General features: G+C 40.0%; 1 protein-coding gene across 1 annotated transcript in view; it reads right to left on the minus strand.

The window, feature by feature from the left end:
* Positions 1 to 1,001, minus strand: part of LOC108297202 (tubulin beta chain-like) — a 41,500-nt gene extending 40,499 nt beyond the window's left edge. Inside the window, exons 1-2 of the mRNA XM_037735343.1 lie at positions 946 to 1,001; positions 6 to 99 (exon numbers count right to left, since the gene is read on the minus strand). Of these exons, the coding sequence (XP_037591271.1) occupies positions 6 to 99; positions 946 to 1,001 (150 nt within the window). The remainder of the gene's footprint in view (positions 1 to 5; positions 100 to 945) is intronic.
* Between the last annotated feature and the right edge of the window lie 16,310 nt (positions 1,002 to 17,311).

A 17,311-nucleotide genomic window follows, 5' to 3' on the forward strand; every position in this document is an offset into this window, starting at 1 on the left:
CGCACAGGGCAAAGCAGCTGCGCTGGCCGGCACAGCTGCGCTGGCAGAAACAGCCGCCCTGGCGACCCGTGGAGCTCCTCCACCTGGGAATTGCCTAGTCTGTGGGCAATAAAAATGCAGCATCCACTCACCCTCTGCGCTTTCACTGGGAGCTGCAATCCTGAGCTATTCCTAAACGGCCATCTTGGATTGTCCCCCTCAGTAAAGATTTTGTCAAAAAATTCATAGGTTTTTCCAACTATTTACCTAAATGAAGCCACTTCTATGGCGTTCTATTCATGCTCAACATGACCTATTCCCAAGTTTTTTTAGCATAAATATTTTAACACTGAAATATGAAATATTAAAATTTAAAACTTTTAATACTATAAGCATTACACATGTCTATGTCCTGAATGGTATTTTGCCTAGGTTTTCTTCTAGGGTTTTTATGGTGTTAGGTCTTATGTTTAAATCTTTAATCCATCTGGAGTTAATTTTTGTATAAGGTGTAAGGAAGGGATCCAGTTTCACCTTTCTACATATGGCTAGCCAGTTTTCCCAACATCATTTATTACATAGGGAATCCTTTCCCCATTGCTTGTTTTTGTCAGGTTTGTCAAATATCACATGGTTGTAGATGTGTACTGTTGTTTCTGAGGCTTCTTGGTGTATACATACAATATATATTATACATATATATATATTACTTGGTGTAATATGTATTTTTTGAGATGGAATCTGGGTGATATGTGTGTGCTCTGAGGAACACACATGTATTCCGGGGGTTATATGAGTGTGACAGGTGTTGGGTTAGTCTTACAGTGTCACCTGTGCATTCCAGGTGATATGTGCACTCTGAATCTTATGCTGTCATGGGCATTCTGGGCATTACATGTGTGCTCTGAGGGAGACATGAGTGTTCTGGGGGTTACATGAATGTGACGGGTGTTGGGTTAGTCTGACAGTGTCACCTGTGCATCCAAGGTGATATGTGCACGCTTTGAATCTGATGGTGTCATGGTCATTCTGGGTGATGTGTGCTCTGAGGGACCCATGTGTGTTCTGGGGGTTATATGAATGTGATAGACATTGGTTTAATATGATGGTGTCACCTGTGCATATCGGGTGATATATGTGCACTCTGAGGAACACGTGTGTTCCTGGGGTTATGTGTGATGGGCCTTGCATTAGTTGACAGTGTCATGGGCAATTCCAAGTGTTACATGTGTATTCTGAGAGACACATGCATGTTCCGGGGGTGATACAAGTGTGACAGGTGTTGTGTTAGTCTGTCACGGGCCTTCTAAGTGATATGTGCGCACTCTGAATCTGATGGTGTCACAAGCGTTCCAGGTAATAGATGTGTGCGCTGAGAGCCACATGCATGTTCCAGGGGTTATATGAGTGTGATGGGTGTTGTGTTAGTCTGCATCACAGGCATTTTGGGTGATGTGTGTGCTCTCTGAATGCAATGGTGTCTCAGGTGTTCCAGGTGTTCTGTGAACTCTGAGGGACACATCTGTATTCCAGGGTTGGATCTGCATGGTAGCTGCCACATTTTCCTGACAGGTGTGACATCTGTATAATGGGTGCTATCACCAGTGCCACAAGATGGAGCATTATTGGTATTACAAGGGTTATCATCAGTGTGGTGGGTGCTCTATTTGCTCTCATGTGGCTACATTTCTGTTCCAAGCCTGAGGCTTGGTCCTGTGTTCACCTTGTTTCAGGTGTGGAGGAAGAACCTCATCTGCACTGGGTTCACTGGGCTTTTGGGTTTCTAATTTTCCACACGAAGGGTTTCTTCCCCTTAGCAGTCAGGGCAGCAAAGAGGAAGGATTTTACTCACTATGGGTGTGGGTTCCAGGTGTCCCAAAGTGAGGGGTGCCACCTGGTCTGTGCTGAAGACACGCAGCTCCTACCCCCACAGGGTGCCTGCTAGAAGGAAGTGGAGGGATGCTGAGGCCTCAGGATTAGAAACACCAGGCTCACTCACACTCTGCTGGCAGTTGAGAACACTGCAGGGTCCTTGTGCTCATGGCTGTAGCGGTGGACGCGTGCCCTCTGGTGGCCATCCCACTGCACCACTTAAAGTCAGAGCTCAGAGTGTTCACTGCCATCATTCTGGAAATGCAAACTGACACAGAGCCCACTAGCCCATGTGTTTCTAAAAAGAAAAAAGGGACAATTAATTGGAAACCACAGGAAATGAAATGAATATGGATGTAAATTTTACAACTTATGCAAAAATTCACTCAACATAGTCTTTTTTTGAAATTAAATCAACCAACTGATTAAATTACTTTATTTTGGCAGATGAAATTAATTACATTTAATGCTAATAATTATTAAAATTAATTTTTGGAGGGAAAAAGAAAAAAGAAAAAGAAATTTAAAAAGAAAAAGAGAGAAAGAAAAAAAAGAATGAAAGAGAGAAAGAAAGAGGAAGAGAAAGAGGGAGAGAGAACAGGAATCTTGCTTTATTACCCAGGCTAGAAGGCAGTCTAAAAATGGGTATTGAAAACCTCTTTTATGCCAATAATTGTGCTTAACAATGGAGACAGGAAGGAATAAGGGAGGAAAATAACAAGCAGCCAACCAATATTTCATTTAAACCTGTGAAATGCTATGCAATTACTGAGGAGTGATTTACTTCCAAGTATATAGTCACTTTTAGAGTAGGTGTGATGTGGTACTGATAAAAATGTATGTTTTGTGAATTTGGGGTGCAGAATTCTATAAATGTTTATTAAGTTTACTTGTTCTGGGTCTGAGTTCAAGTCCTGGATATCCTTGTCAATTTTCTGTCTCGTTGGTCTAATATTGACAATGTGATGTTAAAGTCTCCCACTATTGTTGTGTGGGAGTCTAAGTCTCTTTCTAAGTCATTAAGAACTTGCCTTATGCATCTGGGTGCTTCTGTATTAGGTGCATATGTATTTAGGATCGTTAGCTCTTCTTGTTGCATTGATCCTTTTATCATTATGTAATATCCTTCTTTGCCTTTTTTGATCTTTGTTGCTTTAAAGTCTATTTTATCAGAGGCGAGAATTGCAACTCCTGCTTTTTATTTATTTATTTATTTGCTCTCCATTTGGTTGGTAAATCTTCCTCCACCCCTTTGTTTTGGGTCTTTGTGTATCCCTGCATGTGAGGTGGGTCTGGATGCAGCATACCTATGGGTTTTGGCTTTTTATCCAATTTGCCTGTCTGTGTCTTTTGATTGAGGCATTTAGTCTATTTAAATTTAGGATTAATATATGTGAGTTTAATACTGCCATTTGATGCTAGCTGGCTGTTTTGCCCATTAGTTGATGTAGATTCTTTGTTATGTTGATGCTCTTTACTTTTTGGTATATTTTTGGAATGGCTGATACTGGTTGTTCCTTTCTATGTGTAGTGCTTCCTTCAGAAGCTCTTGTAAAGCAGGCCTGGTGGTGATGAAATCTCTGAGTACTTGCATGTTCACAAAGGATTTTATTTTTCCTTCACTTATGAAGCTTAGTTTGGCCTGATATGAAATTCTGGGTTGAAAGTTCTTTTCTTTAAGGATGTTGAATATTGGCCCCCACACTCTTCTGGCTTGTAGTGTTTCTGCTGAGAGAGCTGCTGTGAGTCCGATAGGCTTCCCTTTGTGGGTAACCTGATCTTTCTCTCTGGCTGCCCTGCACTTTCTCCTTCATTTCAACCCTGGTGAATCTGACAATTATGTGTCTTGGGGTTGCTCTTCTTGAGGAATATCTTTGTGGTGTTCTCTATATTACCTGGAGTTGAATATTGTCCTGCCTTGCTAGGTTGGGAAAGTTTTCCTGAATAATATCCTGAAGAATATTTTCCAACTTGGATTCATTCTCTTTGTCACATTCAGGTACACCTATCAAATGTAGATTAGGTTTTTTCACATAGTCCCATATTTCTTGGAGACTTTTCTCATTCCTTTTTATCCTTTTTTCTCTAATCTTGTCTTCTTGTTTTATTTCATTGAGTTGGTCTTCGACCTCTGATATCTTTTCTTCTGCTTGATCAATTCAACTGTTAAAACTTGTGCATACTTTGCAAAGTTCTCATATTGTGTTTTTTCAGCTCCATTAATTCACTTATATTCCTCTCTAAACTGTCTATTCTCGTTAGCATTTCGTCAAACCTTTTTTCAAGGTTCTTAGTTTCTTTGCATTGGGTTAGAACATGTTCTTTTAGCTCACGGAAGTTTCTTATTATTCACCTTCTGAACCCTGATTCTGACAATTCATCACATTCATTCTCCATTAGGCCTTGTTCTCTTGCTGATGAGGAGCTGCAATCTTCTCAAGGAGGAGAGGCATTCTGATTTTGGATGTTTTCAGGCTTTTTGCACTGGTTTCTTCCCATCTTTGTGGATTTATCGACCTGTCATCTTTGTAATTGCTGACTTTCAGATTGGGTCTCTGAGTGGACATCCAGCTTGTTGGTGGTGATATTTTTGTTCCTTTGTTTTCCTTTGGCGGATGCCCCTCCCCTACAGAGCTGGACTTTTCCAGGTTCAGCTGTGCTTGCTGTGAAACTCTCAACCATCAGTGTTTCCAATTGCTGTTTTTTTGTAGGGGTCGGACCACCCGAGCCTGATCACCTGGCTCCCCACCTCAGAGCCCCCTTTTTTTCTTTTCCTAATTGAACGGTTGATTCTCTCCCAGGTGCCCCAGTCGCCCACCAAAAAGGCGCCGGGATCTATGCAATTTCCCATGCGGCAACTGCGCCGGCTGAACACTCAGCATAGTCTTAAGACTTAAAATGCAAAACTATCAGAGGCATCTTAGCCACAGTGACTTTATTTTAAATAATAGCTTTTTTTAAAAGTTAAATTTGGGCAGGGTGCAGTGGTTCACATATGTAATCCCAGCACTTTGGAAGGCCAAGGCTGGAAGATCACTTGAGATCAGGAGTTCAAAACCAGCCTGGGAAAATAGTGAGACCCCTACGTCTACAAAAAATATATAAAAATTAGCTGGAGTGGTGGCATGCGCCTGTGGGCCCAGCTGCCCAAGAGGCCAAGGTGGGAGGATCGCTTGAGCCCAGGAGTTTGAGGCCACACTAAGCCAGCCATGATTGCACCACTGCACTCAAGCCTGGGTGACAGAGTGAGACCCTGTCACTGACATAAATACACACACACACACACACAAGTTAAATTTGTTGGATTATCTATTTAGGGGATTGAGCACTTTTGGTTATAAAATGTTTATGGTTGCAGGAACAAGTTAATAACTAAATAAAGACCCAAAACTTATAAAAATATGTCAGTACTTTAAGAACAAAAAAGCAGTGTTAATTTAAAAATAAGTTTTACTTTAAAGATAATAGTACATTCAAATTCTTGTTAAAATCAACAGTAACATAGAAACTAACAATACTAATACCTGTCACAAACTGATCACATGCCTTTATAAGAGACAACACTATTCTTAACAACCTATATAAAGAAACATGAAGGCCGGGCACGGTGGCTTACACCTGTAATGTCAGCATTTTTGGAGGCCGAGGAGGATGGATCACTTGGGGCCAGGAGCTGGAGATAAGCCTGGCCAACATGCTGAAACAAGGTCTCTACCAAAAATACAAAAAGTTACTCAGGTGTGGTGGTGCATACCTGTAATCCCAGCTACTTGGGAGGTTGAGGCAGGAGAATCCTTGAACCCAGGAAGCAGAGTTTGCAGTGAACTGAGATCATGCCATTGTGACAAAAATAAAACTCCGTCTCAAAAAAGTTTTTTTTATTCAAGTGTGTTCCTCCTCTTGCTTTCTGAGGGCACCCTGTTCTGTAACTGAGTAGTTACTAATAAACTCTCTTAACGTCACTAGTCTCTGTGACTCACCATAAATTATTTCTCGTGTGAGATCTACAAACTCATTTTTGGTGTCTGGGACAAGATCCCTTTTCTGGTGACAGAACTATACAAATTCTTTTTTTTTTTTTTTTTTTTTTTTTTGAGATGAAGTCTTGCTCTGTCACCCAGGCTAGAGTGCAATGGCATGATCTTGGCTCACTGTAACCTCCACCTCCCAGGCTGAAGCAACTTTCCTGCCTCAGCCTCCCAAGTAGCTGAGATTGCAGGTACCTACCACCACCCCTGGCTAATTTTTGTATTTTTAGTAGAGATGGGGTTTTTCCACATTAGCCAGGCTGGTCTTGAACTCCTGTTGTTAGGTTATCCACCCACCTTGGCGTCCAAAAGTGCTGGGTTTACAGGCACGAGCCACACCTGGCCCATAAAACTATATAAATTCTAGAAGAAAACACACAAAGAAAACTATGTGAACTTGGGTTTGGTCATGAGTTTTAACACATGACATTGTCAGAGGCATCTGAACCACAGCGACTCCATCTTGAATAGCTGCTGGGTAAAATAAAGTTGAGACCTGCTGGGTTGCATTCCCAGGAGGTTAAGTATTCTTAGTCACAGGATGAGATAGGAGATTGGCACAAGATATAGGTCACAAACACCCTACTGTTAAAACAAGATGTGAAAAAAAAAGCAGTCCAAAACCAAGATGGCAATGAAAGTGACCTCCAGTCATCCTCACTGCTCCCTGTACACTAATTATAATGCACTAGTGTAACCACCCAGGGGTTCTCCTAGCCCTCTACCTAGGTAGAACCAATTCATCAAGACAGGAAAATTGCAATACAGAAAGAGTAATTCACACAGAGCCGGCTGTGTGGGAGAGTGGAGTTTTATTATTATTCATATCAGTCTCTCCCAAGCATTTGGGGAGCAGAACTTTTTATTTTTATTTTTTTTAAGATGGAGTGATGCTCTTGTCACTCATGCTGGAGTGCAATGGCACGATTTTGGCTCACCACAACCTCCTCGTCCTGGGTTGAAATGATTCTCTTGCCTCAGCCTCCTGAGTAGCTGGGATTACAGGTGCATGCTACCATACCCAGCCAATTTTTGTATTTTTAGTAGAGATGGGATTTCACCATGTTTTCCAAGCTAGTCTTGAACTCCTGACCTCAAGCGATCCACCTGTCTCAACCTCCCAAACTGCTGAGATTACAGGTGTGAGCCAACTCGTCCATCCAGGGAGCAGAGTTTTTAAGGATAACTTGATGGGTAGGGGAAGCCAGTGAGCCAAGAGTGCTGATTGGTCAGAGATGAAATCACAAGGAGTCCAAGCTGTCTTCTTGAGCTGAGTCAGTTCCAGAATGGGGACCACAAAATCAGATGAACCCATTTATTGAAGTGGGTGGTGTTAGCTGATCCATCAAGTGCAGGGTCTACAAAACATCTCAAGGACTGATCTTAGGAGCAGTTTAGGAGGGTCACAATCTTGTAGTCTCCAGCTGTATGACTCCTTAACCATAATTTCTAATCTTGAGGTTAATGTTAGTCCTACAAAGGCAATCTAGTCCCCAGGCAACAAAAAGGTCTGCTTTGGGAAAGGGCTGTTACCATCTTTGTTTGAACTATAAACTAAGTTTCTCCCAAAGTTAATTCATCTTACACCCAGGAATGATCAAGGATAGCTTAGAGGTTAAAAGCAAGATGGAGTCAGTTAAGTTAGATTTTTTTCACTGTCCCAGTCATAATTTTGCAAAGACTGTTTCATTAGCATGCTAAAAGACATTTCCACCAGTGCCATGACCATTTACAAATGCCATGGCAATGTCCAGAAGTTATCCTATATGGTTTAAAAATGGGAGAAACCCTGAGTTATTGCAATTGTCCATCCCTTTCCCAGAAAACTCATGAATAATCCACTCCCCACTCTCATTTAGTATATGAAGAAGAAAAGTTTATACTGTGTGAAAGATCCTTTTCAAAAAATAAAGACAAGCTGGCCAGACACGATGGCTCACACATGTAATCCCAGTACTTTAAGAGGCCTAGGCTGGAGGATCACCTGAGGCCAGGAGCTCCAGATACAGGAAAGTTCTAAAAACAGAGTAGAAGTTAACCTTTATAAGGGAAATTTACATCGATCAAGAAAATCCCCATTTTAACGGAGTCTCCCTCTCAGTTCCAAGAAGCGAAAGATGACTAAATCAACAAAGGCTCTTATCAAGGGACTTCCAGAAACACCTTCACAAATACACCCAGAAATAGTGCTTTACCAGCTATGCGAGTATCCCTTAATCCTGTCATGGGAACCCCTAAAATTAATCTTCACAGTATTTATGCCTAATTTGTGGCTAACATTTTATTTTTTAATTTTTATTATTATTTTTTGAGAGAGAGTCTCACCGTGTCACCCAGCCAAGATCAGGTTGTTAAAAAGAGTCTGGCTTTCTTGGTTTCTCCCTTGCTTTCTTTCTTGCCATGTGATCTCTCTCTGGTGCACACTGGCTCCCCTTCTGCTTTCCACCATGTGTTGAAGCACAATAAAGCCCCACCAAATGCAGCTGCCCAATCTTCGACATTCCTGCCACCAGAATCATGAGCCAAATGAAATGAGTTTCATTATTATTATTATTTGGACAGGGTCTTGCTCTGTCACCCAGGCTGGAATGCAATGGCACAATCATGGCTCACTGCACCCTTGACCTGCTGGGCTCAAGCAATCCTCCCACCTCAGCCTCTTGAGGTTAGAACCATAGGCATGCACCACCATGCCTGGCTAATTTTTTTAATTGTTTGTAGAGATGGGGTCTCCCAGTGCTACCCAGGCTGGTCTCAAACTCCTGGGCTCAAGGGATCCTCCCATCTTAGCCTCACAGAGTGCCAAGATTACATGTATGAGCCACCATGCCCTGTCATACATAAATTGCTTTTTTGTTTTTTGTTTTTTTGAGACAGAGTTTCACTCTTCTTGCCCAAGCTGGAGGGCAATGGTGTGATCTTGGCTCACTGCAACCGCAACCTCCCAGGTTCAAGCAATTCTCCTGCCACAGCCTCCTGAGTAGCTGAAATTACAGGTGCCTGCCACTATGCCTGGCTAATTTTTGTATTTTTAGTAGAGACAGGGTTTCACAATGTTGGCCAGGCCAGTCTCGAACTCCTGATCTCAGGTGATTATCCTGCCTCAGCCTCCCAAAGTGCTGGGATTACAGGCGTGAGCAACTGTCCCTGGCCCAGACATAAATTTTTAATACCATTTTCTAACACAAGGAATCAGGGCTCTCTGAAGAAATGGCTGATACTGGGACTGGGACAGTAAATATATGACCCAGGATAACTGACATATCAGAAAAGAAGAAAGTACTTGAATATAAAATATGTCAAAAGGAAAACAGGAACCAATGGAAAGAGCTCTCAATGGCCAAAGCAGAAACAAATTGAGCAACAAAATACTGCAGTATTGAATAACCAAAGCTTAAAGTAACTGTCTGTGCCCACATTTACACAAATAAATGCATAAGCAAATAAAGTTGAATAGAAATCTCCTTTACAAAAGAATTCAAAATAATTAATTCAGACACTCAGCCATCGAGGATGTGAAGCTAATATCCCACTCCTTAAATGGGGACTGTGCATAGTGACTTCTTCCAGACGAATACAAAAAATATGGACAAGTAACCTCACAGTAGAGAAACTTGACAAACACTAACTCAGCCAGGTGATCACAGTTAATATCACTGATGATAATTCACCTTGAGCGCATGAAATGACAACAACAGCACTTCACCTCTGTGATCTGCTTCCTCCAAACCCACAACACCAGTCAACTTATCACAAAAGCACCAGATAAATAACAATGGGAGACCTTCTACAAAATGTCTGACCAATCCTCCTTAACACTGTCAAGGTCATTGGAAGAAGGAAAGTCTGAGAAACCATCTCAGCCAAGAAGAGCTTAAGTAGTTGTGACAACTATTATGTGAGATTCTGGATGGGAAAGATAGAACTTCTCCTCCCTGAAGGAGGGAAAGATAGAACTAAGGAAATCCAAATAAAATACGTGCCTCAGTTGGTAATAGCATGTCAATATTTGTTCATTCACTGTGACAAATGACGTGAGACATACTGATAGAAGGTGTTAATAAGAGAGGACACTGCGCTGCAGCTACGTGGGAAATCTGTGTTTTCTTTGCTATTTCTGTGTAAATCTAAAACTACTCTAAAAACTTACTTTAAAAAGTGTTATATGTTTTCAAACACATACTTATTTGTACTATTAATTACTAGTAACTGACCCTGCTAACTATTCCTGTCTTTTAATAAGAGCATTTATGACACAAAAATTAAATCATACAGACTAATATATAACTCCAAATAAATGCCTTTTTACATATTTTATATTACAGTAATAACATATCTGTATAAACTAACAATATATATATATTTTTTTCTGGTATTGTCATTGTGTCTTGGGTTCACTCTCTAAAAAGGTGGGGCTCCTTTAGACAACCAGAAAAATATTCATTTTAAAGACTATTTCAATTCATGGTTGAACATTGTCAAAAGAATGGCTGTAAAAAAAGTTTCTTATTATCCAAGATTTTTTTTAAAAAAGAAAATGTTTCAATGGCAAATCGATTCCCTGTGACTGGATCACTTACTCCAAAATATCCCTACCTTTGTTTTCCATGTATGCTTTTTTGTAATAACGTAACTGCAATATGGGTCACTGGGAAAAAATATTCAAAGAAAGAAAGAATGTGAACAGAATTTGTAACCATAATAATTTAATGTTTCATTGTGATGCTTTCTAAAACAGAAAAGTTTAAGAATATTCAAAGTCAATTTCCTCAATGATACTTTGCCAAAAGTGATGAAATTAGAGAAACAACAACTGCAGAATATTCTGAGTGATTTTAACTGTTGCTATGTTTTATGGAAAAAAGTTACCTTTTAGAGGATCACAGATAATTATTGGAAGCCCAAACTCTGCAATGTTTCAAAATTTAGTTGAACTTGTAATTATAATGTTAATACAGCTAATCATGAAGTTAATGATAAAAAGGATCTGTGCTTTAAGTAACAAAATATGCAATGAATGATTAATGCTCTTAGGAAAATACGTTAGACTTTAATTGAGAATGTCAGAATCAAAATATATTTGATCATGTAATAGAAGTAGCCCATCATGAACAAATGTATAATATCATATAAATGTATCATACCATGAAGTATGTTCACATTAAATATACTGTCAAACCAATGGGAGAAAGCTGTATTGCCTTTGTTAAAAGGAAAGATTAATGGAGACAGTCCAGCTTGGGGAATTATTAAGTGGGAAACACGCAATGCTGACATAAGAATGTCCTGGACAGGGATGTAACAGTGAACAACTCTGGCAGGTATAGTAAAGAGTCGAAGACATCATATCCCCTCCCCAGAGTCTCAAGCTAAATCTGCACTTTGTTCAGCTCACAATCTTTACATATTTATATATTAGTATTTGGTATATGTTATTTTGTGTGGAGAGGTATAAACAATATATTTAAACTTAACATTTCTAGTTATCATGTGGCCTACTGTTAAATATATCCATACTGTTTCAACTACTTTAATGCCGTGAGACAAATGAGCTTTTAAAACACGAGTGAAAGCGTTTGTGACCCCGCAGCACCTGCAGGTCCCCAGCCACCGCCCAGCCACCGCCCAGCCCCACGCCCATCCTAATGGCATTGCTCAGTGTCACTCCTTTCTAGCACCACAATCTCTCCGCAGAAACAAGCCTGGATCTGTAAGACAAGCTGCACTCAGCTGTCATGACATGCATTCAACGTCGGGCAGAAGGGACACCATTTTACAATAGGCTGCGTAAACCGTGACAGGGAAGTAAGGCCCATGGCAGTGCTCCCTCCTCAGCACCTGTGGCTGCTGACAGGAAGCATTTTCCTCCTTCTCTCACCTGGTGACTGACTGTCCCAAACCACGGCCTCTCCTGGGCAGAAGGTCCTGAGGAGAAGGAGGCTCTTTCCTCAGGGTCAAAGCCCGAGGGCACGAGTGAGGAATCCACTGTGGTTCCCGTGCATATGCCTGGTTCTGCAGGAGCTGGGCACCCCCTGGTGGAAGCTCTAGGGAATCTCAAAAATCAGTGTTCAGATTATCTCAGGCTGTGATTTTCGAAATTTCAACTGAAATTGAGCCCACCATCCCATGCCTTGATTGGAACAGACGGAGTTTTTTGTTTTTTTTTTTTTTTTTAAACAGAGTGTTGCTCTGTTGTCCAGGCTGGAGTGCAGTGGCATGATCTCAGCTCACTGCAACCTCCACCTCCCAGGCTTAAGTGATCCTTCTGCCTCAGCCCCCTAGTAGCTGGGATTACAGGCACATGCAACCATTTCCTGCTAATTTTTGTATTTTTAGTAGAGACAAGGTTTTGCCATGCTGGTCAGACTGGTCTCAAAACTCCTGATCTCAGGTGATCCACCCACCTTGGCCTCCCAAAGTCCTGGGATTACAGGTGTGAACCGCCATGCCTGGCCAGAATGGAGATTTTTAAAAACTAAAAGAGATGTCCAGTAGGTAAAAGTCAGTTGCGCTTCTTCATATCAGCAATAACGAATGGAAATAATTGGAACCGGAAATATTAAAATGCCATTTACAATAGCACCCCTGAAGTTGAATCCATTAAATATGAATGTAACAAAATGTATGCAAATATGCATTCAAAAAACCATGAATCACAGTTGAGAGAAACCAAAAGAAATATAAATAAGTGAAGAGATGTTCCTTACTCCCAATCTTAACCTCCAGCACCAACCCTAACCCCTAATCCCAACCCTAACCCTAACACTAACCCCTAACCCTAACCCTACTCTGATTACCCTTATCTCTAAAGCTAACCTTATGGTAACCCTCAACTGTAATTTATAACTTTACTTTTACCCACTCTAATTCTAACCTTAATCTAAACCTACTCAAACCTTTACTGTAACCCTAATCCTAAACCTCACTACCCTTTCACCCTAACTCTTCACCATAATCCTGACCTCTCAATCTAACCCTGGTTACTCACCTGATCTCTCCCTCTAATGTCTTACTATGCAGCTCCCAACCACCAACCTGAATCTCCTACTTGAAGCCCTTATGCCATAATCTTCAATTGGTAAACTCTGAACTATTCAACCCATATCTCTTGATTTTATAATATCCTGACACACTAACTCTGTAAATACTAACTGCAGTCTATACACAGTCTCATCCTGATCTCTCCTACTCAGTGTTATGCCATTTCAAGGACTAATCTATAACCTCAGAAATATAGACTTAATAATCTTCAACAAAATAATAGCATATTAAAACCACAGCATTTTGAAAGGATCAAACACCATGAATACAATTTTTTATCCCAGTAAATCAATGGTGGTTCCACACACTAATACCATTCATGTAACACACAGTATTGTTAGAATGAATGGAAAACATCCCATCATTTTCTCAGCTGTTAAAGAAAGGGCTTTCAATAAAGCTAGAATTACAGCTATATGCCACCATGCCCAGCTAAATTTGTATTTTTAGTAGAGACAGGTTTTCACCATGTTGGCCAGGCTAGACTCCAGTTCCTGACCTCAGGTGATCTGTCTTCCTCAGCCTCTAAAAGTGCTGGGATTACAAGTGTGAGCCACTGTCCCTGGCCAAAAAATTCATTTTATACATATACACTAGCAATGAATAATCTGAAAACAAAATTATAAAAATTTCACTTTAAATAATATCAATGGCAATAATATGCTTAGGAATAAATGTAATCAAAGGGTAAGACTTAAAAGGGGGAAATTATAAGACACTGCTTAAGGAAATTAAAGCCCAAATAAATGTAAAAACATGTCATGTTCATGGATTTGAAGACCGTATTTGTTAAATTTGCCAAACTCCACAAAGCAATCTACAGATTCAATGTTATTCCTACGAAAATCCCAAAGGCCTTGGGACAGAAATGGGAAAGCTGATCCTAATGTTTATATGGAATTTCAAGGAATCCTGAAAAACCAAACCAAATCCTGAAAAATAACTCCCAATCTGGAGGTTAGCCAGGCACGGTGGTGGGCACCTGAAACTCCAGCTACTTGGGAGGCTGAGGCAAAAGAATTGCCTGAACACAGGAGGCAGAGGTTGCAGTGAGCTGAGATCACACAATTGCACACTCCAGCCTGAATGACACAGCAAGATGTTGTCTTAAAAAAAGAAAAAAAAACACGGAAAATATACAGATAGCAAATAATTACACAAAAGGATGTTCAACATCATGTCTCATTAGGAGACTGCAAATTAAAATAATGCAGAGATACCACTGCACACCTAGTAGAACTGTAAGACTCTAAGAAAAGCTCAACAATAACAACTGGAGGTTGAAGAACAATAGGTACTGTAATTCACTGTTAGTAGAATGCATTAATTGTACAGCCACTTTTGGGAGATAGTTTGGCAGCTTTTTCCAAAGATAAACAAGGCTTACCTACAATCCAACAAATGCATCCCTAAAATGTATATGTTTAGACAGATGCTTTGAAAATTGTTTTCTAACAAAAACTAGCATAATTAACTTGAAGTACAACAATGCAATGGAATACCATTCAGCAACAAAAAAGAATGAACTTTCAACCCATGAAAATAAATGAATGAATCTTGCATGTATGTTGCTAAGTGAAGGGTGGCAGCATGAAGATGCTATATATTATATGACTCCATTCACGTGACATTCTGGAAAAGGCACAGCTACAGAGATGATAATCAGATGAGTGACTGGGGTGGGGATTTTAAGTATTCTGGTACTTTAGTGGTGGATATCCAACACTATGTATATATTTAAACCCACAGAATTTTAAAGCAGAAAGAACAAATCACAATCTACACAAATTAAATTATTTAGGTTATGGAAGTATCTAAGGACAAAATACAGAGTGCAACTAAGAATCTAATTGTATTATCAATGTATGTTGCAAATGGTGGGCCAAAAGTACTGACCTAAGTCATTTTGGAAATGAGTGGAATTCATAGACTAAAAGCAAAATGTACTATACACAAACATGGACTCTATTTCAGAAAGTTATTTCCCATAGGGATAATAGTTAATTCTGAAACCACTATATCTGTAAAAAGAAAAACAACCATGACTTTCCCCTATACTCTAAATACTTCATTTCTGACAGCAAATTGGGGTGGGGGATGTTTCCCACACCAACCAATTTTCCAACTCTCTGGACAACAATTGGGTGTCGTATAATTCAATTATGACATTAATTACTGAAGTTTCTACAGACCCTACAGGTTAAGGGCTTAGTAACACCAGACTGTCCCCAACTTCAGATGCCAATCAAAAGTAGTGAATCCCCAGTTTACCCAAGCTTCTATGACTTGGCTAGAAACTATGCACTCCTACACCCCTTCCTCAGGTTTGATAATTTTCTATAATGGCTTATGGAACTCAGGGAAACACTTACTTATGTTTACTAGTTAGTATGGTCTCAATGTGTATATACCCTTCAAATTCCTATGTTGAAACATAATCCCCAAAGGGATGGTATTCAGAGGTAACTGAGGGGTGATTGGATCATGAGGGTGCTGCCCTCATGAATGAAACCAGCACCCTTATAAAATAATCTAGGAGGCTTTTTCCCCCAATCCTGCCATGTCAGGACATGGCTAGGAGGCACTATCTATGAAAGATGAGCCCTCACTAGATATCAAATCTGTGAAAGTTGATCTGGGACTTTCCAGGTTTCATATTTTAGGAATTTTTATGAAAGCTTCATCATGTAGACATGATCAACTATTAACTCAATCTCCAGTCCCTTTACACCCTCAAAGGATTGCATGTGAAGCTAAAAGTTACAAGCTTCTTATCAGGGCTTAGTCTTTCTAGTGACCATCCACATCCTGAAACCATCCAGGAACCCACAGAGGGTCCTTACAGAAGACATTTCTATCACTTGGGAGATTCCAGGGAATTTAGGAACTCCATGTCAGGAACGAGGGCCAAAGACCAAATGTTAGAACATAAGATGTTCCTAGCACCCCTATTGTTCAGGAAATTATAAATGTTTTAGGAGCTCTGTATTATGAACTGGAGACAGAGACCAAATGTATTTCTCATTAAATCCCAACCTGGAATCTGGATCAAGAATAAATTCCTTGTTCCCAATGGAACAAGGGATGAAATAAATGGCAGATAGTGACACCCAGATTCCTCACTGTTTGAGTGAGAAGTTACAGATAAGAAACGCGGGAAGCCTGGAATGATCTCTGTGATAATGGATCAGAATATGTACATATAAGTAGGTATAAACTCAGATTTAACTTAATATATATATACAGATGGTTCCATGTAGAAACCTGTATAATTAAGTGGGTACATATAAGTTAGAATACACACATATATTTGTTTGCACTGTCAGCTGTGAGGGTCATGATGCAATAACCACATTTAGTGGCCAGATGTACGTTTTTAATACCATTCTCTGACAAAGGAAATCAGGGGTCTTTGAAAAACTGGTTGAAACTAGGACTGGGAAAGAAAATATATGAGCCAGGGTACTTTTGAAGTAACAGAAAGAAATTATAAATGAATAAATAAATAAATACATACATGAAATTATGTCAAAGGAGCCAGTGGAAAGAGCTCCCAATGGCCACAGTGTATAAACAAAAAGCAACAAAATACTGCAGAATTGGATAACAACCAAAACATTAAAGTAACTGAGTGTCCATACTGGTATCTATTTATGATTAAATTGATACATACACAGCCTGAATAGAAATCTCTTATACAGAAGAATTCCAAATACTTGATATAGACACTCAGCTATCAAGGAGGTAGAGCTAACTCCCCACTCCTAAAGTGTGGGCTCTGCATGGTGACTTCCTCCAATAGCATATATAAAATGTAGACATGGGAAAAAGTAACTCCATAGTGAGAAATTTGGAAACACTACCTCAGCCAGGTGATCAAAGTTAACATTAATGGTGATAACACATCTTGAGGCATGAAGTGACTAGAATAGTACCTGCAAACCAAAAATAGAATTCAAAGACCCTTCCCCCAACCATCCATACAGGCTCCCTCCTCTCCACCAGGGGACCTCAAAGTTAACCTGAAGACTGGTTCAGGCCTTGATGGGAAAGGGGTGGTCAGACATGCCTCATTATTCCCTCCTCCCTTTCGGAATTCAAGAACAGCCAATCAGCATTTAGTTTCTTATCAGACCTTAAAACTGATAAGAAACATTTACAATCTAATCTTAAATCTGCTAAGAAATATTTAAAATCTATTCTCTCTGAAGCCTGCTACCTGGAGGCTTCATCTGCATAAAACTTTGGTGTCCATAACCGCTTATCGCAATCCAGACACTTCTTTCTATTGATGTTAATTCTTTCAACCAACTGCCAATAAGAAAATGTTTAAATCTACCTATAATCTGGACGCCTCACCCCACCCTAACCCACTGGGTTGTCCCACCTTT

The sequence above is a fragment of the Cebus imitator genome, unplaced genomic scaffold, assembly GCF_001604975.1.
Source record: "Cebus imitator isolate Cc_AM_T3 unplaced genomic scaffold, Cebus_imitator-1.0 Scaffold780, whole genome shotgun sequence".
NCBI lineage: Eukaryota > Metazoa > Chordata > Mammalia > Primates > Cebidae > Cebus > Cebus imitator.